The sequence below is a fragment of the Xyrauchen texanus genome, chromosome 15 (genome assembly GCF_025860055.1).
Source record: "Xyrauchen texanus isolate HMW12.3.18 chromosome 15, RBS_HiC_50CHRs, whole genome shotgun sequence".
Taxonomy (NCBI): Eukaryota; Metazoa; Chordata; class Actinopteri; order Cypriniformes; family Catostomidae; genus Xyrauchen; species Xyrauchen texanus.
The window spans coordinates 32,667,161-32,693,932 of record NC_068290.1 but is presented as its reverse complement, the minus strand read 5'-3'; the positions used below and the strand labels follow the sequence as shown (position 1 = coordinate 32,693,932).

At 37.3% G+C, this 26,772-nt stretch overlaps 1 protein-coding gene across 1 annotated transcript; it reads left to right on the top strand.

Moving 5' to 3' along the window:
- Window positions 1–3,022: 3,022 nt before the first annotated feature.
- On the top strand, window positions 3,023–25,485 carry entpd3 (ectonucleoside triphosphate diphosphohydrolase 3). The gene is made up of 10 exons (XM_052143778.1): window positions 3,023–3,114; window positions 4,697–4,816; window positions 5,455–5,572; window positions 9,748–9,907; window positions 10,854–11,013; window positions 11,661–11,888; window positions 14,347–14,619; window positions 20,327–20,437; window positions 20,562–20,696; window positions 23,603–25,485. Exons 1-10 carry the CDS (start codon window positions 3,058–3,060, stop codon window positions 23,792–23,794), a joined length of 1,554 nt encoding a protein of 517 aa, XP_051999738.1. The 5' UTR covers window positions 3,023–3,057; the 3' UTR covers window positions 23,795–25,485.
- The last annotated feature ends 1,287 nt before the right edge of the window (window positions 25,486–26,772 follow it).

Below are 26,772 nucleotides of genomic sequence, written 5' to 3'. Positions count from 1 at the left end.
TAAACAACAGTACTACATGTTTAAACTGTAAAATGTACAGGTTGTTCTGTAAATTTGTTTACATTTTTACTGTATTTGTTTACATATTTATTCTGGCTACCACAGCAGCAATTTTTTTTTTTTTTTTAAGCGAAAGGATTTTTTTTTTTAAGTGTACGCATCCAGTACTGTAATAATAATAGGAAATAAATACACTATAAGACCTAATGTATGTGGACACCCAAACATTACAACCTTATTTAGAGCATTTCATTTGAAAACCATAAGAATTAAAGGGAGATAGTCCTTTCTTTGCTGCAATTACAGCTACCAATCTTCTGAAAAAGCTCAGCATAAGTCTGGTGCATATATTGGTGGTTTACATAAAGTAGGGTATGTGGTAGACTCTGCCTTCCTTACTAAGGAGGAAGCAGTAACCAGAGTGAACAATTAACAGAACGTCCTGGAGGGGAGGTGTTGCCATTCTGGCCATTCTTCTGCCAGCAGTTCTTCCCTGCCTCTTTGGACCCTTGAAGAGATGAGGGGAGAGAAAGGGGAGAGGAGAGAGAAAAAAAGAAGAAAAAATCCGGTTCCCATCCATGCCGCAATTCGGTCCTCGGCCAGCTGGGCAACGGTCCTCCGTTGCAATGGCACTAACCTCGCCTCCTGGTGGATGGCAGGGAGCTTCTCCTCCTCCCGGCAGGTGTCAGCGGCTCCTTCACCTGCCAGCAGATGGCAGTGAGCTCCCCAGCCCCCTGGTTGACGGTAGCGGCTCCTCCGCCATCTAGCGACAAGCAGCAGGCTCCTCCGCCTTCGGGTGAACTGTTCCATCATACCTCCTTGGCATCGCCACCCTCCCCCAGCGGCAAGGGCTTTTCTGATTGCGGGTCTACGTCCTATCCCAGGTTTCGGCCCCACTATGGCAGACTCTGCCTTTGCTACTGAGGAGGAAGCAGGAACCGGAGTGAACAATCAATAGAACTTCAATTTCTAACTTTAATTTACAGTACAAAGAAACATAGATGTACACACAGACATGTGCGTCTCTCTCTCTCACACTAACTGGCGTCTCCGGCTCATCCTTATACCCCTCCCGGCTGATTAGGACGATTCAGCGCCAGGTTTGCTTCCTCACAGCCCGGCTACACCCTCCTCCTCGTCACAGGGTACAATGGGGTAAAAGGCTCCTTTGATTTGATTTTCTCCCAAAACACTAAAAAGCACCAAAAATTACCTCATTATTTTCCTAAACATCTGTTTGTCACTTTGAACTTTAGATGACGTGCTTTAGAAAAGCAATGACCAATTTCACAGGAAACTAGCAAATTGTGCTTTACTCCACTTCATTAACATACTATACACCCACAGTAGCACAAACACTCCCACCCTCACCCATTTGTGCTTTGCACTGGCATGAAAATTGCACTTAGAATTAGCGCTCTCACGGAAATTTGTGCAAGGTTGGAGCGCATAGCGCTTTGTTTAGTGGGTTGAATTTTTAACCAACATTGTCATGCTGTTTGCAAATTTTGTCTGAAATTGGATTATATGTATGGTCTTTATGGTTGTGCTGGCTGACCAAGGAAGTCTGGCTGGTTAGGCTTGCTAAGCCTTTTTGCAGTAGGTCTAGTTGGTTGAAACTAGTCTGGTTGGTAGTCTTCAGAACTGTTGAAGGTTTGTTGATTTTTCCCACCAATTTGCCTTAATGATTCCATGAGTCAATGGGAATACCATGTTGAAATATGATGATGTCCATTTCTTCCCTGAAGGATTAATCCAGCTTTCAAAACCACTGCAAAGTGTGCCTCTGTTGTGTAAAGGATCCTGTTCTAGAAGACTGCTAATGCAATGTCAATGTCATTTTTTTTCTTGTGTGATCTGTCTCTTTCCAATAGAGTAATCTCTGTGATCACTGGTCACCACAAAGCGCTTTCATTCATTCTCAGGTTGCTGTAAAGTGCCCCATTTGGACCAGTCATAAACATTTTCAGCTGACCAAGCAAACAAAATATTCCATTAAAAGAAACCTATCATAATAAAATTACAAGCTTTCAAAGAAACCTAATATGCAGCTTAATAGGAGAATTAGTGAAATTATTTTACACTTAAAGGGATAGTTCACCCAAAATTATAATTCTCTCATCATTTACTCACACATATTCCATCCCAGATATGTATAACTTTCTTTCATCTGCTGAACACAAACAAAGATTTCTAGAAGAATTTCTCAGCTCAAGACCATAAATGCAGCATAAAAGTAATCCATAAGACTCCAGTGGTTAAATCCATGTCTTCAGAAGTAATGTGATAGGTGTGGTTGAGAAACAGATCAAATGTAAGTCCTTTTTAACTATATATTCGCCTCCCTGCCCAGTAGGTGGCATTATGCATGATTTATAGTAAAAAACGACTTAAATAATTATCTGTTTTTCACCCACACCTATCATATTTCTTCAGAACACATGGATTTAACCACTGGAGTATTATGGATTACTTTTATGCTGCCTTTATTTGCTTTTTGGACCTTCAAAATTCTAGCCACCATTCACTTACATTGTATGGACCTACAGAGATTTAATATTCTTCATAAACCTTAATGTGTGTTCAGCAGGTGAAAGAAAGTCATAAACATCTGGAATGGCATGAGGGTGAGTAAATGGTGAGAGAATTTTTATTTTTGGGTGAACAATCCCTTTAAGTTGCCAATATGGTTGCAACATGTCTTCTTTCTGCGTTTCCTACAAATATATACTCATTATGATTTTTGTACACTTCATTTAATATGTTGCAGTGCTAAAAAATTACATTGCCATATATGCAAGAAATTGTATTTAATATATTAGATTGTTTGTGGAAGTACTAAGGAGGACTCATTAACATTCATCTAAATGAGATTAGGTGGGCTATGTTCTTAATTAAATAAGTGGAGTTTCTAATGAACTTGAATGGAAAGCCCCTTCTTATTGGAAGCTGATAGCCACACCCCTCCCATTCTGTCTCCTCAGCACACAAATGTATACACACACACACTCTTGCACATACAACCAATCACACTCACACATTCACACTCTGAACAGAATGATCAATAAGGAGTCGCAGTCTTCAGACCACCTAACAACAGCCTCACGCAGAGGGGTAAGCATAGAAACCTTTTCATAGAAACTATTAATACACTGCAACATGCACAAATTATTTGTGCATATGTGAACTGCTGCTGATTATTAAGCCTTTCTTGTCAGAGTCACTTCAGATCATACAAATAGTAACAAATGAGAGTTGTAAATGGAGAATTTCATGAATTTGTGTAATTTATTTGAAATAAGTCTTATTTGAATAGCAATTGATTATTTTATTGTCTTGGTTGTAGGGTTTATCCTCCAGACTGTAGTATTAATCATATAAGATATTTGTATTGAACAACCATGTAGAAAGATTCAGTGCATTTTATCTGACAGTTCTGTCAAGCAGTGATAGCAAGAAGGAATAAGCAAGTTTGCCAAAGTCTGGGCTCGCCTCTCAAAACAAACAAACCAACAAACAAACAACAAATAATGATAAAGTGAGATGCAATTAATGACCGCACAGTTGCATTGAGCATTATAATTATTTGAAGAACAGTGGTCAGATGTCTAGCCAGAGCATTTCCACATTCTTTGATCAAATTAAAAAGTAAAATGACTTGGGGGTAAATGATTATAGAATATATGTTAATTCAGTGGGGTCCATGAGTGTAAGACCACATTGAAAATATGATGGACAAAATATAATTTAAATCTGGAAATATGCAAAGTATTAGGATTTTAAAACATTTCCAAATAAAATGTATGAATATTAAATCTTTATTATTTAGCACTATTTCAAGATCACTAGTAAAATAAGTTGTAAAATGTTAGCTTCTACTTGCTTTTATTGAAGAACACAAGATGCTCTTTGGAACATTCTCAAATCATGCTGGATGACATGGATCATCAGGATTCGCACACACTTGTGTAGTCCATGCCAGTTCGAGTGCATGCTGTCATTTAAAAAAAAGAAGGGCATACCCAAGAAATCCTTAAACTCATGTCAATTTTTCAATTCAGCTTTTCACTCAAATTGTAATCGTGATCATATCACTTATAGTCCAAAATGCAAAATAGGAGCAATTTCACCATGTTTCAGTGGGGTCCTCTCAGATACTTTGAACCAAACTGTGCATACTGTAACTGGTTGAGTAGGGTACATGAATGGGGCGTGTACTAGACAAACTTACAGGAGTTCAGAGAAAACAATCCCATGAATGACGGAACGCCTACAAGCTCAACAGACTTTCAAAAACCATAAAATATGGCAAATGTAGCAGATGCGTCTATACATGTCGGTGTACCCTGTACTACTGTGTACAGTCATTGTTCAAGCAAGTAGTAAAAGCGGTTTGTTCACTGTAAAATGTAATCAGTTGACTTTACTTAAAGTGAGGAAGCCAATTGCCTTAAAAAAATCAAGTAAATATGCATATTTGGTTCAAGTAATGTGGACTTGCTAGTTCACTTTACATGAGCCAAATAAGTACATGTACTACCAAATAAGTAAATTTTACTTCAGTTTACATGCTTTAAGGTTAACTTATTAGATTTTACAGTGTTGTGGGAGTGTTATTAGTTTGAGCTCTTGGATGGAAATCAAGCTTCACAGTAAACTGGAAATATTTTTTTTGTGTGTGTGTTTTTTTGTAAAGATGATGACAAAATTAGCCGTAGCTTTAGCCGCCTCCTTTCTGCTGGCCAGTATTGCAGTCATCATTGCCATAGCAGTTGTTCAAACCCATAAGAGGACTTACATATCCCCTGGACTGAAGGTAAGATAATGTATAATTTATGCACTAATGCTACAAAAGTGGGAACCCAATATACTGTCCTTTAAACAAGTTGCCTTTCATGGGTTTAAATGTGATGAGAACATTTCTTACTGTATTTTCTGCTTATGTAACATTTCATTGACATTATGAGCAGTATTCATTTACAGGTAAATATAAAATTTTGAATTATGCTTTTTCATCCATTTCTTTTTCACCAAAGCATACACTCTTTTTGTAACTCTGAATGAAAATCTATGTGTCCTAAAAACAGAAAAGCTTTTTGTGCATAAGCACCATTGGAGTTATTTAATTCTGCACAATGCTGCTTTGTTGAGGATGCCACTCCCAAAATCTTAAGATACAGGATCCTTTTGATGACTCATAAGTAAATATTTGAATATTTTCCCACTGGATAAATCCACTGGAAAAAAAATTTCAAGAGAGCCTCAGGCAATCTGGCATGTCTGTTCTTGAGTGCCTTAGTCAAGTCTATGGACATGACAAATTGTTATTCACCAATGTATTTTTTGACCAGTGTAAAGGAATGAGTTCTTTATTTCGTAAGACATATTTGGCCAGAAATCGCCTTGCCAGGGTTACAGTAATAATTTCTGTTGTTTCTCTGTCTCTTTCTCCAGTATGGTATTGTGCTGGACGCAGGCTCCTCCAGGACTACTGTGTATCTTTATCAGTGGCCTGCTGAAAAAGAAAACAACACTGGTGTTGTGAGCCAGACCTCAAAATGTCAGGTTAACGGTACATATCAAGTGACCTATATAAACCTGAGTCATTTCAGTTTTTTTTTTTTAAACATAGAAGCCCACCCAGGCTGTATAGTGACCGAAAGCTTAAAAATATTGGTACGTTAATGGGGTAAATTGGTACATTCACCCAAAAATACAAAATAAGTTCTGTCATTACCCTCATGTTGTTCCAAACCCATATGGCTCATGCAGCTCTTACCGTATAATGACAATTTATAGGGACAAAAATTATTATCCAAGTATGTCGTTCCAAACAAATCATAGAACAGTGAAATCACTCACAGAAACGCTGCTCTGTCTAGTCTCTCTCTAGTCTGAACTTGACACCATAATTTCAAAGAAGATGGATGACATGACCTCCACTGAACACCCTCTTCCCTCCTATTGGTTGTCGCTGCCTAAAGTCCCTCCTCATCTGCATAAAGTTAAACTTTTCTCAACTTTGTCGTGTCACTTGCCACACACAGATCTATTCGCCAGAGCTCACTGTCGCTCGTGTCGCTGGAAGTCGCCAGCTCTCATTGAAAATGAATGAGAATAGCTGATTTGTTACTGGAAGTCGATGCATTTGTGTATGGGGCTTAAGTCTTTTCACCTCTGTTGAAGCTGCAAAAATGGCACGTCAAGATCATTGCCAGCAAAAGGGCATTGACATAACCTCTGCAGTAACCGAAAGTGATGCATCTTTTTTAAATTTAGGACAAGAACGGGCTTCAGGGAAGAGCAAGATTATCAGAGAAACAGACCCAAGTCTTTTGTCACTAACAAAGCTATTATATGATTTCTGAAGACACATAATATAGTGCACAAGTAATATGGATTACTTTTAAGGTACGTTTAAAAAAATTTGGAGCTTGACAGCCCTGGTCACTGTTGTGGGTAATGCATAATTATACTTATGAAATTTTACATTTTGCGCATTGTAAATGTTTAAAGGTGCTGGAAGCAAATCATATTTTTTTATTTTTTTATTTTTTGTGGAATGGTATACAGAAAAAGTTCCTACTCCCTGAAAGATATCACTGAAAAAGTATACTGAGATATTGTCTCTGCGACAGCTCTAGACTCTGTAAACAGCAAACAAAAATGTGTCTGCTGGCCGTGGTCAAGAAGTGTTGTAGTTGAAGCAGATCAAAAGCCGTGTTTCCATTAACGGGCCAAATGAGGGTGTGCTAGTGTGTGTCAGAGCCAGTTGTATTCCAACTGTCACTTCCGGGGCTTCATTATGCCACCTTGGGGCTTTCTCTGGGCCAATGGCCTTTGGCCCACTCATAAACCCTTGGTCTAAAGAAGGCCAACTCGGACTTGAGGAGGGATCAGTGTCAAAGACAGAATTTTGCCAAACTTGCCAGGTTGTGTATCCAGCACACAACAGTACAGGTTCGTGAAAAATGTAAAAAATTGTGGGTACAGTACAAATCCGTAGATAGAAATAGAAAAAGCGGTGCCGAAAGAACATTCCATGATTCGAGATCTGTGTGCTGGGACATCGGCCTGCTGTTAGTGGAGAGACCACTCGGGACACCACGGCAGTTACACTCTGCAAGTTGTCAATGCTAACTTATCTTGCTGGTTAGAGAATGTTTCTAAATTATATAAACTTTGTATTATAGATAGCTATATAACATGATCCCTCCGCTAGAGCTTCCCTCTTGCTTGTGAAATGGGTGAGGTGTGTGACGTTGCCATCAGGGCGGCATGTAAAGGGCAGGTTTTAGGACAACGCTGCGGGGGCTATTAGCCCGATGGTGAGAACGCACATCAATTTTGGTTTCGAGGTTCGAGGCTACTGGCCCCGGCTGGCCAGTTGATAGCCCAGACTCGAACAGGCCCGATAGTGGAAAAGAGGCTTTTGAGGCTTAACGCATGTTTAGATTCATTATAGTTGTCAGTGGAGGGTGCTACTTTGCTACTGTTGTGTTTGACAAGCGAGAAAACATGCATTATGCTACTCTTTTGCTTGGGGTTGGTCTCAACAATATCTTTAATGTGTGGTGTTTTGGAAAGACAGGACTTGGCTAATTCAACGGCTTGGTCTGTGTAAGTTTGAACGGAAAATCGCTTGCAGCCAGGGCCTGCCCAAGCATTTATGGGGCCCTAAGCAGAATCTAAACACACCCATTATCAATTTTATTAGTTGTAGCTGTGTTGCTTAAATCATTCAAATGTCTGCCTGGCATGATTTTACCCTTCTACACTTTTTTAATTGTAACATTAGCAAACCTATGAGAGTGGTCAAGTGTTAATTTGCACATTAATATTCAAAGTCTTACAGTACTAAGTGGCATACTTAATGCGGTGTACTGAAAAGTATCAAAATAAACCAGCATACAATGCATTTACTGTAAACAAGTTAATCACTTTAATTGCTTTTGGTTAAAAACAATTGCTACAAATAACTGCAAATAAAATAACTTAAGATAAACAACATTACATTATAATTGGAAATATTAATCTCAGGATATTCTACAGTAAACTGTGCAAATACAAAGAAAGGAACAGTAGGATCAGTGGATGTGGGTGCTGGTAAGTGCTCCCGCCTTCAGAGGATGGACCTGATGAAAGATGATGATGATAATAATAATAATAATAATAATAATAATAAAAGCTAGCCATGTTAGATGTCATATTAGAAGGTAATGCAACTGTCTATCAAAAACAAAAAAAGATCTCACAAAAGGCATGGTTTATCCATATAAATATATTGATCTAGGATTATTGAAAACTCACCTGCTGTATCATCATCAGCTGTAGCACTGGCACTTGGGGCAGGTGGCGTTGGTTGTGCCCCACCTCCAAAACATTTCAACAGTGCCTCTAGGGAAGTTTCATAAGAGTACCTTGTTGACGGAACAGTGTTATTTTAACAACATAAATTATTGTACATAGCAGCAAGCCATCTGTGCACCTAAAACAACAACTCTTAATCTATAACTAGCTATTTGAAGCATAATAATATCGGAATATAATAGCAAAGACCCCAAAATGGTAGGCTAATGTAAATAATGTTAAGTTGTTATCAGTACCAAGTTTATGGAACAGAAGCTTTTTCGTTTTTTTATTACAAAAATATATATACCCAGGAACAAGTTATTTTTACACAGATAGTTTTAAAGCTTTTGTCTTCTAAGTAATATGTTGTGTTATAATGTATTTTATAATGTAATTAAGATGTCAAGGCTATATACGGATGTTTAATCAAACGTGAACTTTCCTAAAACTGTCTTAACTAACTAGCCAGCTAACGTTAGCTCGCAACATAGCCTAGCTACTTAACATACCTTTATCTTGCTGTTTTTTCTCTTCCTCTGTTTTCTTCTTTTTCCTTTTCTCTGCACCAGAGGGATATGTCCTTTTTTGTGTAATTGCAGTTTTGCTGCAATGCTGCTGCCCCTTCAATTAAATAAATGACTACGCTTCTATCCTGCCGCCTGTTAACATAATATTGCATATAATATTGCATTTTTGTATAATTACCATTGTCCATTGACATAACATATATAAAAAAAAAAATAAAAAAATCAAGCTGTCATTTTATGTGCTCTTGGGGGACCCCTGGTGGCCACGGGGGCCTTAAGCAGCCGCTTAGTTTGCTTATGCCTTGGGCCGGCTCTGCTTGCAGCACATTTAACCAATAAGGTGTGACAGGCCATGCTATATTGTAAACCTAGTCATGGGCACAATGTGAAGTGGAGTGCCTGCAACCCCATCACCTGTGACTATATTCACAATATTAATATAGTCACTAGTGCCTTATTGCTTTTATAAAACAGTTACTGCATACAACAGAATATACATTAGAAGATACAGTTCCTGAAAGTAACAGAATGTTAAAAAATAACAAAGTAACAGAAAATAATGGGCAGCTATATGTGCTATGCACTAATACAAATAGTAGCTTGGTGAAGATGTCAAATTGACCAATCAGCATCCAGGACCGGAACTATCTGTTTTATAAAACAATATGGGTTTGGAACATGAGTGTAAAATAAATTTTTGAAATGTATTTTTTTTTTTTTTATTCCTTTCAGGGATTAATTATCATTAATAATTTTAATGTAAACTTTTGTTTGTGAGTGTATTTCTTTACTGCACAATTTACTGAGGAATACATTTTAACTTAACCTTACAAATGCACAATGTAATAATGAATTATGTCTTTTCAAGGACCCGGGATTTCAGATCTACATATAGACGAGGCTCAGGACAAGAAAACATGGAAAAGTTTAGAATCTTGCATGGCAAATATAACCAAGAAAATTCCTGCCAATCAGCATAGCACAACCCCTGTCTTCCTTGGGGCAACAGCAGGGATGAGACTCTTGCAGTAAGTGATTTCAACATAACCCCTTACTCTTTTTTGATATACAATTCTATATATCAATGACATAGATTTGGATTGAACACTGGAGGGGTCCAAATTTCATTACAACACATTACACCATGCATAATAACAGTTGAAATGAATGCTCAGATAAATAGAAAATTATATTAATTGCATACTCTTAAATATTTTTAAATTCAGAAAAAACATTAACCCTTTCAGAAAAATGTCTGCTTTCCTCATCCTGAAAAAAAAAAAAAAAAAATCTTTTCTATGTACGCCTTTTAAGATTTTCACTGACTCCACATAAGGCTCATGTGATATATTTCATGATATCTAAATTCATATGAAAGTTTTGTGTGGATAACAGACCTACAGACTGAAACTGCACATGTTGTCAGCCACTGACTGTGTCTTGTGAGACACAAAGTTTTATTCCTGCAGGGGGCGCTTGACGCTCTGAAAACCAAATCCTCCATGCATCTGCATTTAAATCTCAGAACGTTTTATATCTCTTTAGAGACATTTTACACTGGATAGTTATTTTTTATAAAAACTGATAATTGCAAGGATTCATATCTGTGAATGTAATTCCTCCTCTGCATTATCTGCTTAAGATTTTTTTTAAATCCTAATCCAGTGATCAGTGATTTTGCCCATCCAGGCTAGTGCTGAGAAAAATAACAGGTACCATGTGACATAGCCGTCTACTCTAAAGAGGGATTGCGTGACACTAGTTGGGCAATACCAACTCCTAAAATGGAGAAGTAATTTGGCTTGATGTACTTTAGCAGTATGTATGGACTCCAGTCAAGGTGTTATTCCTCAAACAAAAAAATAGAAATGGAAATATTTATTTCTGACCATGCCTCAGCTTCCCTTTCTAAGTAAGTAAATATATCAATGCCACATGCTGTGTTCTGACAATTTCTCTTTTTTTTTTACACAGCATGAAAAATGAAGAGATGTCCAACACTATCCTGAAAGACATGCAGAGGTATCTTGGCTCTTTTCCATTCAATTTTCAAAATGCTTCCATCATCTCTGGACAGGAAGAAGGCCTTTATGGCTGGATCACTGTCAACTATCTGATGGGGAACTTCCTGGAGGTATTTAGCATGTTTACATATTTTACTTTAATCCACCTGATTATTCCAGAAAGAGTTTTGTTACAGATAATGTATGCGTATTTTGCAACAAAATATGGTTAGTTGACATTAAATATTTTTGGAAAGTTGACATGTCCTTTCGGTGTCACATGCTATATAATTGCGCATTTGCTTTAATTATTATTCATGCAACTTTTGTGACCACCTATTCATTGAGAGACTATATAGAATATTTGTATTTAGAATTTAATTTGACATACTGCAGGACTATGTTAAAAAGAACTAAAGAATGCAAAAAGGTGATACAAATTTTGAAAATATATAAGAAATAGTGACCAGTTACATTTAGACATACACTTTCCTATATACATTCATTTAAGTTTTTACCTAAAAGCCTTATGTTGATAGAATTCAATGGACACATTTATGCAAACCTCTTGACCCTTATAATGCTGGAGATGAATTTAGTCATGCTATTAGTCCATTATTTGTCTTTTTGTAAAGAGATAACACTCAGATTTGATGATCTGTAGTTTAGTGCATTAAAGTAACATCTTATATAGCAATATTGGATCTAAACCAGAATAGAAACACTGATAGAGCTCAACTGAAACCTTTTAAATGTTAAACTTTAGTCTGTTTTATAGAAAGATCTATGGAATGCCTGGATACATCCTCATGGAGCTAAAACAGTTGGCTCGTTGGACTTGGGAGGAGCCTCCACTCAGATTGCCTTCGCTGTTACAGATGATGCCAGAGGAGAAGATATTATTAAAGTTTCACTCTATGGCTATGAATACAACATCTACACGCACAGTTTCCTCTGCTATGGGAAAAATGAAGCCGAGAAGAGAGTTTTGGCCAAACTTTCAAAGGTAGAACATGCTCATGTTTTGATTTGATTGATTTCTGAAACAGCCATATAATAAATATTTGTTTTATTAATATAAAGCAAGTTCAAAGTCCCTCACATTTGCTTTGTGCTTTTATGTCTCAAACTCCAGATGGTCATAGTGATTTTTATTAAACAAACTACCAAAGGATCTCGCCTCAAAGAAATTATCCTTCCAATAGTTGCACTCTCCTCTTATGATATTGTGATAGTATTCTAATTGATCTTGTTTTAAGGATTTTTAGATTTACAGGAAAACTAATTATAAAAATACCAAAGCCCTAATATCAAAGGTCTTACTAGATAAAAGAAGTTAGTATCCAACATGAATTGTCTTGATAAAAAAATACAATCGTGACTGCTAACATGTGCATGTAAAATGGCTATAAACAGCATTATAGCTTAGCGTAAAGCTGACAATTTACACAAGGATTATTTGTATTTCTTCTGCTCCAAATTTACTTCAAACTTACTTCTCTGTCTGCTCGTATGAATGTAACACATCATAAGAAAGTGTTTCACCGCTGTTCAAATGCACTTTGGATCGCATCATTTATATGTATAATTGTTTTCCATCTGAAAGGACTAAATATTAAACTAATGACAATAAAATGCAAAGTAATCTCTTCAGTAATCAAACTACTTTTTTTTTAATGTATCTCTATTGTAAATACCAATTATTTACATTGTAACTCGTGGAATACAGTTTCTTATATTTTGTATTTTAAATACGTAATCCTGTTACATGTATCCCGTTACTCCCCAACCCTGTCCATCTGTACTTTGAGATTGGATAATAACCGTACTTATTATAATGTTTCTTCTTTTATTTTGCTCCCCTCAGTAATTGCACAGAGAAACTGGTCACAAAATCCTTTAAAATCCATTACTGCTGAAGCTAAGAGCTGCATTTAAACCTGTAGCTTATGCTCAATATTACCTCAAACAAGCCACATCGATACTTTTACAGACTACGTCGTCATCAATGATTTAATGTAGGGCTGAAATGGAGGGATGAATTACATAAAAGTTTTCCCTGATTTAATCTTATAGGTTAAGTGTACCAGTATGACACATTTCCCATCATTTGGTTACTTGACCTATTTTCCTCTTCTTTTTTGTGTAAATTGCTTAAATGGACAGTTCACCACAAAATGAAACTTTTTATTAAACAGTAAATATTAATTAATTTGCCCTATTTTCTTTCCTAATCTTTATGATTTTCTTTATTTTGTTAAACCCAAAGAGCTGCTATTTCTCATACAATAAAAGTAGACAAAGATTTTTAGTGTCAAAATACAAAAAGGGGGAAAAAGTAGTCGGTTGTGGTAACATATGATAGTTTTGTGTGAGGAACTGACTGAAATTTAAGTGGTTATTCACTTATAATCTTCCCTTTAACTGCAGCTATTAAAGGGTTAGTTCACCCATTTACTCACCTTCATCCATCCCAAATGTGTATGACTTTCTTTCTTCTGCAAATGTGTATGACTTTCTAAAACCTCTGTAGGTCCATACTATGCAAGTGAATGTAGACCAGAACTTTGAAGGTCTAAAAATCACAAAGGGAGCATAAAAGTAATCCATACAACTCCAGTGGTTAAATCAATATCTTCAGAATGATATTATAGGTGTGGGTGAGAGTCCTTTTTTACTGTAAGTTCTCCTCCCTGATCAGCAGGTGGTGATGCATGTAGAATGCAAATCACCAAAAGCAAAAGAATGTGAAAGTGAATATTTAGTAAAAAAGGACTTAAATTATGTTTCTTACCCACACCTATCATATCGCTTCAGAAGACATGGATTTAACCACTGGATTCATATTGATTACTTTTATGGCGCCTTTATGTGATTTTTGAACCTTCAAAGTTCTGACCATCATTCACTTGCATTGTATGGACCTACAGAGCTGAAATGTTCTTCTAAAAATCATTATTTGTGTTATGATGAAGAAAAAGTTAGACACATCTGGGATGGTATGAGGGTGAGTAAATGAGAGAATTTTCATCTTTGGGTGAACTATCCCTTTAAGTCCCATTCATGCTTGTGTACAATATATTAAAATATGCTGTGTGAAAATGTAACAGCAGTTTTGATATTAATAGCGCCATGTAACCGATCACGTTGCGCCAAGTTTTAACAAAAGAGGTGCAAATGAGATTTTAAGAGCTATGGTGGTAAGGAAGCTTTGCAGTGAATAATTACTTAAATATTGTAATTGGAGTCTAAATAGCTTGATGACAGAATTATCATATTTAAGTGAACTATTATTTAACATTGGTCTAAGATTTTAAGTGAGACTCATTTAATTTGTAATTGAATCCATGATTTGACTGAATGTGCATCCAGCAATCCATCAACTCACCCGTCTCAAATTTTGCTACATACAGTATCATAAGAATTGATCTTATGGATATTGTTTATTTTTATATACTTTTCAGGATGCCACCGACTGGGATAATGTGATGAACCCCTGTTATCCTGCTGATTACAACATCACTGTGCCCGCAGAAGAGATTTTTGGAAGTGAATGTACAAAGAGTCAGGCTCCTCTGAGGTATATCCCACAGCGAAACATCACTTTCTTCGGACAGAGTAATCCTGAACAGTGCAAAGCCTTGGTCAGGAGTATCTTTGACCTGTCATCCTGCCGTGGAGCTGAGAACTGCTCGTTTGAAGGAGTTTATCAACCGCCAGTCAGTGGAGAGTTCATGGTAGGATTGCTCTCTAGCTAAATGGTGTAAAGCATTAATGGTAGCATTAAGCTGGACCTTTTAGACCAGTGGTTCTCAACTAAGGGAAAATAAATTGCGAACCTGCTCAGATGGGGTCATGGACAGCAGGTGAAAAAACAATGCTAAGAGCAAATAAATTATGCTAACCATATAATCGTGTGTGGATGGCAACATTTTAGCAAACATTTAAAAGAGCTAAGAAAACTTCTCCATATGTTTTGTTGTTGAAGTCAAAGGTCATGCATCCATTCAAACTTCATCTGTCACTTTGTACCCTAGTACTAATACAACATTCGGCACAGTGTTGGTTTCATGTGTTAAGCTGGTGAAACAATTATTCATTTACAAAATTTGAAATCTGAAACAGTTACAATAAGGTTGTATTTAGCTTGTTGAGTGCTCACAGGAAAACAGAGCAACACATTTATACAGTAATGTACAATAGTAGATTGTACTGTAGCGGTACAGCTTGTCGAATTTGCCAAACATGCCGTCATGTCCTGGTGCTACAATACATCAAACATGTCGTTTTATTCACACTGAACTCACTGCGCAAATCGGTGGATTTGTGATGCAGAAACGGCAGCAGAAAGTTTATCGGCCAACACTGAGTGTGACATACACAGCAAGATGCTCATAAGTTATGAGTCACAACTATCAAAAAACAGCTTATTCAAAAAACCAACAATGTCCGAAGCCCACGATTATGTAACAAAGACTCAGGTAGGCTGGGATCCATAAGCAGTGTTTTATTGAAACTCACAGATATATGCAGGCAATGGTCAGGCAATGGGGAATCAGGGCAAACGTAGGCAGAGCAGGAGCGTTGTGAGGGAAGCAGGATATCAGGGCAGGCAGCTATGGGCAATCACGAAGAGACAGGCAAGGTTCAGGTAGGCAGGCAGTAATCAATCGTAGTCAACAGGGAAAGCAAGGTCGATAGGCAGATAATCAGACAGGAATGGTAGTAGAACGCTCAGTAGTGTAGCCGGAACAAACAAGACTTCGCCCTGAGTGTGTGACTGCATGTAGCTTAAATAGAGGGAGATGAAATGGGGATCAGCTGTGGATTGATCAAGCCCGGTATGTGGGTAATTAGAACTCAGGTGAATCGGATCTCCGGTGGCCGACTGCGGAGGTGCTCTCGAAAGCGTTTGTGACAGAACCCCCCCTCCTATGAGCGGCTCCTGAAACGAGGACCTGGTCGGCGCCAGGGTCGACCTCGAGGGCGGAGGGCCGGTCTCTCTGGATGGACTCTCGGACTGTGGGGGGCGTCGCGGGCAGTTGGCGCATAGATGCCCCGCTTGACCGCAGTAGAGGCAGAGGTTGTGCGAGAGGCGGCGTTCCTTCTCTTCGTGAGAGAGATGGGTCCGACCGACCTGCATCGGTACGGGTTCCTTGTGGAATGAGCGAGTCGGAGCTGCCGGCACGAACCACCGGATTGACCGCCTGGAGCGGATGAGGTTGTCAAGGCGTATGACGAGAGTGATGAATTGATCAAGAGACATACCTTCGTCGCGGCAGGCCAGTTCAGACTGAAGCTCGGCACTCAGCCTTTGTCGAAAGTGGAGCTTGAGGGGGCTTTCCGGCCAGCCGGTCTGCGTAGCAAGGGTGCGGAAGGAAAGTGCGTAATCCGCTGCCGTGCGATTTCCCTGAAGCAGGGCTAGCAGCTGTTCGCCCGGGCTCTTACCGCTCTCGGGGTGGTCACAGACGGTTTTCAGGCTGTCCATGAAGGATTCGAAAGTCGTTTGGGCGAAACCTTGGTTGGACCAGATCGCGTTAGCCCAATCAAGAGCTCTGCCCGTGAGCACTGAACACACGAAGAGGATCTTGCTCTCGTCGGTGGGGTAAAGTTGTTGAGAGAGGAGGACCGTGCACTGCATGAAGAAGCCTTTGCACTTCGAGGGCGTACCGTCAAACTTCTCGGGATGTGCGAGGCGAGGGCCGGTGATCGGTTGGTAGTGAGGAACGGCGTCGGCCGCTGGGCTGGCTGGAGGCGCGGTGGGCGCCGGTGCTAGCTGGCTGAGAGCTTGTACAGCCCGCATAATTTCATCCGAGTTGATGGTGTTGTGCAGATAGCTGATTCGCTTGGGTGGTGAGCTCTTCAGCCATACGTGATATCACCGCTGGATCGATGTTTGGCGAAGTCTTCTGTAACAAAGACTCAGGTATGCTGGGATCCATAAGCAGTGTTTTATTGAAACTCACAGATATATGCAGGCAATGGTCAGGCAATGGGGAATCAGGGCAAACGTAGGCAGAGCAGGAGCGTTGTGAGGGAAGCAGGATGTCAGGGCAGGCAGCTATGGGCAATCACGAAGAGACAGGCAAGGTTCAGGTAGGCAGGCAGTAATCAATCGTAGTCAACAGGGAAAGCAAGGTCGATAGGCAGATAATCAAACAGGAATGGTAGTAGAACGCTCAGTAGTGTAGCCGGAACAAACAAGACTTCGCCCTGAGTGTGTGACTGCGTGTAGCTTAAATAGAGGGAGATGAAATGGGGATCAGCTGTGGATTGATCAAGCCCGGTATGTGGGTAATTAGAACTCAGGTGAATCGGATCTCCGGTGGCCGACCGCGGAGGTGCTCTCGAAAGCGTTTGTGACAGATTACATGAGAGTGATGAGACTTATAATGATCAGCTTTTGACTTCAAAATGTAAAAACAGCTTTGACAACAGCACTTATAACAACACACATGTTATAAGACAGCAATAAACACAGTAAAGTTTACATGCAAAGTGACACATGGGGATGAGAAAAAAAAAAAAAACTTGTGCCGATCAGTTTTTGCTCAAGCCACTGATTAATATTGAAAGGAGTTGTTTTTTTTCTTGCGACAGCTTGTTCATAGGGGGCTTTCAGACAACAAGGCATGATTTTCTATAAAGCTTCTTTGAAACTATGTGTATTGTGAAAAGAGTTACACAAATATAACTGAGTTGAGTTATATTAGTTTTTCTCTACAATCAAACAAAATACACGCAGTGCTGTTGTTTAAGTTACTTAGAGCTCTGCTTTTTGTTGCCAATATTTGCACGGGTGCTTGTACATTAAAAATGGCATTTGCCTACATTAGTTATTGCATTATGAACTAACATACAATGAACAATAATATATTTATAAATTAACATTAACCAATATTAATAAATGTTGTAAATTGTTTATTGTTAGTCCAAATTACCAAATGCATTTATCTAATATTAACAAATAGAACCTTTTAGTGTTACCCATTTTTCTTTCTTTTGTGCAATAAGCAATTTTGGTAACGTGTTGCTACTTAATGTCCAATATAAAATCTGGTTCTGGAAACACAACCAGTTTATAAGAGCCAACTGTGAACAAATATACTAATATATATATATATATATATATATATATATATATATATATATATATATATATATATATATATATATATATATATACACACTACCGGTCAAAAGTTTTGAAACACTTGATCATGTTTCGCAGGATCTTAATCTTTTGATCTGAAGGGGTATGCTTAAATGTTTGAAATTAGTTTTGTAGACAAAAATATAATTGTGCCACCATATTAATTTATTTCATTACAAAACTAAAATTTTATTTAAAAAAAAAGATTTAAACGTTTATGAAATTGATGACTTTGACCAAATGATCAAGAAAAGAAGACAGTAAGTGCCCAACATAGATGTGAACTCCTTCAATACTGTTTAAAAAGCATCCCAGGGTGATTCCTCAAGAAGTTGGTTGAGAAAATGTCAAGAGTACATGTCTGCAAAATCTAGTCAAAGGGTGATGATGCTAAAGATGCTAAAATATAACAGTTTTGATTTATTTTGGATTTTGTTTAGTCACAACATAATTCCCATAGTTCCATTCATGTTATTCCATAGTTTTGATGACTACTATTATTCTAAAATGTGAAAATAAAAATATAATAAAGAACGATTAATTGTTTCAAAACATTTGACCAGTAGTGTGTGTGTGTGTGTGTGTGTGTGTGTATATATATATATATTATACATACACACACACAGTTGAAGTCAGACGTTTACATACACTTAGGTTGAAGTCATTAAAACTAATTTTTTTAACCACTCCACAGAAATAATATTAGCAAACTATAGTTTGGGCAAGTCGTTTAAGACATCTACTTTGTGCATGACACAAATAATTGTTCCAACAATTGTTTACAGACAGATTGTTTCACTTTTAATTGACTATATCACAATCCAGTGGGTCAGAAGTTTACATACACTAAGTTAATTGTGCCTTTAAGCAGCTTGGAAAATTCCAGAAAATGTTGTCAAGCCTAATTTAGCTTCTGATTCAGAGTCAATTGGAGTTGTACCTGTGGTTGTATTTTAAGATCTACATTTAAACTCAGTCCTCTTTGCTTGACATCATGGGAAAATCTGGTTCATCCTTGGGAGCAATTTCCGAACGCCTGAAGGCAACAAGTTCATCTGTACAAACAATAGTACATAAGTATAAACACCATTGGAGCCATCATACCACTCAGGAAGGAGACGCATTCTGTCTTCTAGAGATTAATTTAGTTTGGTGTGTAAAGTGCAAATCAATCTTAGAACAATAGCAAATTACCTTGTGAAGATGCTGGAGGAAACAGGTAGACCAGTATCTATGTCCACAGTAAAACAAGTCCTGTATCGACATAACCTGAAAGGCTGCTCAGCAAGGAAGAATCCACTGCTTCAAAACCACCATAAAAAAAGCCAGACTACAGTTTGCAAGTGCACACGGGGACAAAGATCCTACTTTTTGGAGAAATTTCCTCTGGTCTGATGAAACATAAATTGAAAACTGTTTGGCTATAATGACCATCATTATGTTTGGGAAAAAGGTGAGGCTTTCAAGCCGAAGAACACCATCCCAACCGTGAAGCATGGGGGTTGCAGTATCATGTTGTGGGGCTGCTTTGCTGCTGGAGGGACTGGTGTACTTCACAAAATAGATGGCATCATGAGGAAGGAAAATTATATGGATCTATTGAACCAACATCTCAAGACATCACCCAGGATGTTAAAGCTCAGTCGCAAATGGGTCTTCCAAATGGACAATGACCCCAACCATACCTCCAAAGTTGTGACAACATGGCATAAGTACAACAAAGTCAATGTATTGGAGTGGTCATCACAAAGCCCTGACCTAAATCAGAAAATGTGTGGGCAGAAGTAAATAGGCCAACAAACCTGACTCAATTACACCAGTTCAGTCTGGAGGAATGGGATAAAATTCCAGTATATTATTGTGAGAAGATTGTAGAAGGCTACACAAAATATTTGGCCCAAGTTAAACAATTTAAAGGCAATGCTCCCAAATAATAACAAACTGTATGTAAACTTCTGACCCACTGGGAATGAGGTGAAATAAATAAATCTTACTCTCTTATTCTGACATTTCACATCCTTAAAATAAATTAGTGATCCTAACTGACCTAAGACAGGGAATTTCTGCAAATAATTTTTTAAATGTAAAAAATGTAAATGTATTTGGCTAAGGTGTAAGCAAACATTTGACTTCAGTTGGTGTGTGTGTGTGCTATCTTTGCCTGTTAAATTTGTGTAAGACCCACAATTTAAGCTTACTTTTAGACTAAATGCAAAACGTGTTTCAAACAAGAGAGTAATGATATATTATTTGTTTCAAAATAACCATCTGATAAGGCATTATGTGCTTAGGCCTATGCAGGGTTCTACTGGACCGCCTCGGCTCTTAACGTGAAGGGTTCCAAGAGTATGGAGATATTTAACTACAGCATGAAGATGTTCTGCTCGAAGAATTGGATAACTGTGAGTGCTGGCTAACTGTATCATGATAATATATGCATGAGAGTAATTAGTGATTATTTGAATTACCTTCATGACTGACGTGTCAAATCAGTACAATTCTTAATATAATTTTGTTATTTTTTAGCTCAAGCAAACCTTAGACATCGCAGAACCCCATCTGAAGTCTTACTGCTACTCGGCAAACTATGTGCATACTATTCTTGCAGATGGATACAAGTTCAACACAGACAACTGGAAAAATCTAAATTTTCAGAAAGAGGTACACATTTCACATCAAGTTATTTGTCTTCATCTGATTTATCTAACAAGCAATGATCTTCTTAAAGGGGAAGAGTGTAATTTCTGCACCATATTAAATTGCACCAAATGTAATCGCAAAATAAACCGGTGATCCTGCCCAAAAACTATACCATTAATTGAGCCACATTAAACTCTGATAGGAAAATGTATTTACGGCAGAAAAATGTACACACTTCTCCTTTAAAGCTACACTATGTAACATTTTGCCCTCTAGTGTTTAAAAAATAAAACCGCACGTGTCTTGCGGAAGAACATTATTTTGGTTGTGGTTCAGCTCTGCGCGGATGAATGTGGTCGAGGCATCAGTGTACACATGGATACAGGATGAATAAAGAAAAAAATGACAGATTTTCAAAAGAAAGAAAAGAAAAGAAAGATTTTCAAAAACATGTAATCTGAGTAGATAAGTGTCATAACGTTTCCTGTTGTTTTGACGTATTAGAAACTTTGATGTGTTAGCAAGTGAAAAGTTTTGCACCAATTACATTGTATTTCACCAATGACACACACACACACACACACACACACACAGATGTGCGTGTGTGTGTGTGTGATTACACAACTATACATAAACCATATCAATAAAATATCGTACCTGTTGAGTAAGAAAAGACCCATCTCTGGGTCACTTTTAAATCCTTTTAGATCTCAGAGTTGTCGCCACCTCTGAAAAGCCCAGCCGATGTCGATTCAGGTTTTATTACAAACTCTGTCACTTTCCCTTTTTGCTTGTAGACTCATTTTGTCTTGTTTGTTGTGACAACAAACTTTCAGCTTCAGCTACTTCCACACACACACACACACACACACACACACACACACACACACACACACACACACACACACACACACACACACACACACACACACACACACACACACACACACACTACAGTAGCCAAATCTTATGTGATCTTAAGTCAACAAGCATGGGTGAATGACGTATGTATGCAATTTCCCATGAAATCTGTCCCGACAGCTCTAAAATATTTATAATATAACATCAGTATTATTTGTTTATCAAAGTGTATTTGGGTAAAGTAAATACATGGTTTGGAAGATGGATTTTTGTTGCACTCTCTTATAAATATTCAAAAACAAATTTAACAAAAAAAAAACTTACATAGTATAATGAATTGTGCAAGTTTTGTTCATGTAAAATAAACATTAAAACTGACTCAAAAGCCCCCCACACATCCACTTGTTTTTTACCTCTAGTCTGACACATTAGTCATGGTTCATGACTGGAAGAATAAAGGGTCTTAAAGTAGCATTTTGTACCAAAAGGACCCTAGGGGTTTCTGAAAGAACTGCAGTGATAGAAATTCCAGTGCTGAATAAAATTCACAGTAGCTAAATTGTACAAAAGGTGCATTGAAATATAATAAGAGTAAGAAAATGAAAAACACAAATTTCAAAAATGAAAAAACTTCATATTATATTTTGAAAGGATAAGATCAATTCTAATAGCATAGGGTACTTCAAGCAGGATTGGAAATAGATTTAGGGCAACAACAACAATAAAGCCACAGAAATTGACAAATGACCCTGAAATTTTAAAAGTAGGGGAAAAACATGCCCCCTTAATTCCTTTTTATTTATTAATTATATATTTTATTCTAGGCCTAGTTGTACAAATTGTCACACAAAATGCTTAAATTTGATAGATAACAGCCAAATGATTCAGTAAAATCATTTTAATTAATTGTATTTTACATAAAATTATGACACACAGTTCTTATTCATTATATTATTATTTGTGTAAACCATACATAAATCCATACATGAACCCCTGAAGGGGGGGTTCGACCAGGGCTCCATACAAGCTAGAACCGCTACTAAGCATCATGGAACATGGAAATAAGCCAATCGTATTAGGATTCAGAGCACTGAAACCACCCAAATATGGCAGAGAGGATAGTTCACTCTATTTACATATGGCCACCAGGAGATGGAGCCAAGTACATGACACAGACTCAATGATGGCTCAAATGACACAGAATGGAACTGAATGAAATCTCGTAACTCATACCAACATGCTTTAGAGGGAGCATTCCTTTATTCATTGTTGTATTTGCATGTGTAATTAGTTCTTCTGTACAATATTGTGTTTTATTTGTTTGGAGAGGCTTTTGTAATGATATAAGTGGTGGTGGCGTAGTGGCTAAAGCACAGGGCTGTTAATCAGAAGGTCACAGGTTCTAACCCCACGGCCACCACCATTGTGTCCTTGAGCAAGGCACTTAACTCCAGGTTGTTCCGGGGGGATTGTCCCTGTAATAATTGCACTTTAAGTCGCTTTGGATAAAAGCATCTGCCAAATGCGTAAATGTAAATATAACTTTTGATTGTTTTGTTCTATCAACACAAAAATTTACTCCATTTCAGGTGACATGATTGGGAACAAAACAAATGCTTTAAAAAAAAAAATAGATTTTTTTACACCTAATTTACACCCTGATATATATAAAGAAGTACATTTTTGGCTCAAGATTTAGATTTGTCTTTTTTCTGTCAGTAGTTTCTTAGGCTGATATTCTCAGAATTTATCATTTATCTCATACATCATTAAAAAAATTGAAATATTTTCTTTAAAATAACAAACACTTTTTATAAGTTATAAGCCTTTCATTTTGGGTATCCCACTGAAACATTGATGAGGTTACGACTGTAACCACGGCTCCCTGAAAGGAGGGAATGAAATGCTGTGTCAGCTTTAGCTGACGCTAAGGTTACTTTAAAAACACCCTCAGAGCTTAAAGGGTTCAATACACAATTTAGATTATATGGGTTATAAAGTTTTGGAACACCACCAATAAAGAATCAGATGAATCTGCACTGCATTTGACTCTTTGTGTTTAACAGGTGAATAAGACCAGTATAGCCTGGTCCCTGGGCTACATGCTTGCACAGTCCAACATGATCCCATCAGAAGGGAAAATCATCAAGCTACCCATAAACAACGTTCTCTTCACTGGACTTCTCCTCATGTTCTCTGCTCTGACTATTATCACCCTAACATACCTCGTCATTGCGCTGGCACGCTTCTGTTATTGAGGTTTAAGCACTTGGTTCTTGCCGGTAAGACTAGTGTCCCATTTAGGGAGGTTTTGTAAGTCAGGAGAGATCCTGATGTGTCACTGCAGATCCACCTTCTAGAGGAGTTGTTTTAATTTTAGGAACCTCAAACTACTGTTTTGAAGGTCCAACAGTGCTAAAGTTGTCAAGATAGGTGGATCTTACTCAGTGTATTGGTGACTTAAACAAATGTGTTATAACCTGTAATAAATGTAATAATAAAAAAGCAAACTTCTATCCACTAAAGGGAGTGTTCAGGTCTTCCTAGTCAGGCCATAGCAAGCTCTTATCCACAATATTCCTGAGTCCCATGATGCTTTGTGGGCTATGTGGGCGGAACTTCCAGTTAAGCTCAAACAATCGTTATGGTAAAATAACAGAAACTTGAGAACAAATTATCACAGAATTATATCGATATTGTTCTTCCCTACCTATCCATTAATGATCATGGATTTCAGGATGAAAGCCAAATAGTTATTTTGTTGAGTCTTTATCCATCGATGGAAGAACCTGAGCAGACTAACCTGAAAAAATATGTAGCCTATTAGCGCCTTTACAGCTGTAAAATGTGGACATGTTTTGAGAACTGTAGATAATTATGGTTATTGTAAAGCATATATTGAGTTTAGCCAGAACCTGAAGATTTTGCTGTACCAAGATTCTGTACTTACTGCAGATACAGGGGAGGTTCAGACAGCAGGATGTTCGTGTAACGTAACGGTGGATAATATAAGTAACCCCCGCTGTTGACTTTTTGCCAATAAAGTGGAAAGAGCACACAAACAAATTATTCCAAGCTAACTTAGATGTTCCTAAGTCATTCCTTCTGTAGGCAGCCAATGGAAGAAGCATCTTCTGGAACTAGAGCGCTGCGCATTCCGATTGGTTTCTGATCATAACATTGCTGTTTTAGATAAAAACATCAGTTTCGCTTGTTAACCATCAACTGCACACATTGTCCAGGGAATTTTAAAGACATCTTACAACATTTAAAAAGCAAGAATCCAACAGCGTGGCATGCAAACAAGCAGAAACCGGCTACACACAAAATGGCATCCAATTGCTCTGCCGTTAGCCAACCAGAAATTCTGCCCACCTTGTGAAATATAGCGGACTCCCTGAGAATATTGTGGATACTGTGGTGTTTGAATGAAGACACTGCAGAGTAAACAGCTGTAGCTTATATCAAATGTATCTATTATGGACTTAGCAATGTTTTGATTGTGTATTGCATCTAATGTTTGTATCACTCCACTGCATCCTGCCTTATGTATTTTACATATCTATTTCTGCATGTGCTCTTCGGCACACATTGCCTTTGGTAGAAATATGTCATAATACTCTAAATACATTTTATTGTTGTAAACTGACAGTGCAGATAGACTGATGATTATATGGCTTGAAGTTGCAGTTTACAACCAAAAAGAGCATTATATTTTATATTGTACGTGTTTTTTGTGTACAGTATGTTTTGCTGTTAAAGGTAACACATCATAATACCATTAAATAGTAAACAAATATTATATAGTGATGATCTGTTAAGCATTATATAATGTAGCCAAGTTTGTTAATGTTATTAAAGTTCATATAAATTGTTATAAGAGACATTGTGTCCTGAATATAGAAAAAGTTCACATGCACAAACCTCAAGAATTGATGCTCAATAAAAGTTTGGGGTAAGGTGTAACACTAGTTGGAGTCATTTGTAACAATACGAAGCAAATAATGAGCTTTACATTGACACAGCTACATGCATCAGACACCTTTCTCAAAAAAATGTCAGATGCAAATATATATATATATATATATATATATATATATATATATATATATATATATATATATATATATATATATATAAAATTATTCGATATTAATATATTATTAGATATTATTATTTTATTTATTTATTTTTAATGAAAATGGCTGAAAATAAGAAAAGTAGAAAGTTGGGGGGTGTTAGGTGACAATGGGGCTAAAGGCTCTGCGGAGTATAAGGTACTTTTGATTGTATTTTCTCCCAAAACACAGCAACAAAAACTATCACAGTACTTTGCTAAACACCTGTTTGTCACTATACACTGCAAAATATCCCTGATCCATGATACTTTTGCGTGCAATATCTTAAGTTTGATTGTGAGGTAATTTAAACAAATATTTAATCCTTTTTAAAATGTTACAAATGTATGTAGCTAATGAGAATCCCTGACATTATCACATTAATTTTTAGACAAAATACTTATTTGTCATTTTCAGTATTATTTAAGGTGATTAAATAAATAAAAAATGTAGTAACTGTTTAATAAGTGAAAAGATAGATTTGTTATGAAAATGTTTAAAGTGGGCTCACATTGACTGATCCAATCACAACGGAGACAAATTTGTTATAGAATACATGAGATGTTCTGAATTGCCAAATGTAATTGAAATTGTGGTTATGTTTACCAAGTATTATCTTAATTTGTTTCTCAAAAAGAAAATGTGCTGTCTCAAAAGTATTTGCCTAAGTTGAAAATGTTTACCCTATAGTCCCTATATTTACCAGATATCCATTTTATCCCCCTGGGGACCTTTAACCCAAAATTTGGGGGCATTTTACCCTCGAAATAACCTTCCGTTATTGTTTCTTTTCACACTAATTATGTTGCTCCATCAATATAGGGCATACAATAAAAAGACATTTATTTTTTAAATCTTGATATTTTTCGATCTTGCTTACTAAAGTGTTGTACCTTACTACTTAAGTGTTCTAACTCGTCACACTCCTGTACTTTTTACTATACAAGATTGATCATAACAAACGAAACAAAATTTGGCCTTAACTTGGTTCAAAATTACTTTCCCACCTCAGAATCCGTTGTACACTAAAATGTTGCTTTAAAAAGGAGGAAACGGCACGTGTGACATCCGGAACAAAGTGAGTATGTGGACTAAACAAGAGCAGTAACCTCATAACT

Excerpts from the sequence above, each read along its gene's own strand:
- entpd3 (XM_052143778.1), top strand. The coding sequence starts at position 3,058 with ATGATCAATAAGGAGTCGCAGTCTTCAGACCACCTAACAACAGCCTCA. Across the intron at positions 9,908-10,853 it reads GCAGGGATGAGACTCTTGCA|CATGAAAAATGAAGAGATGT; the intron begins GTAAGTGATTTC and ends TTTTTTACACAG. Across the intron at positions 20,438-20,561 it reads GCTCGAAGAATTGGATAACT|CTCAAGCAAACCTTAGACAT; the intron begins GTGAGTGCTGGC and ends GTTATTTTTTAG.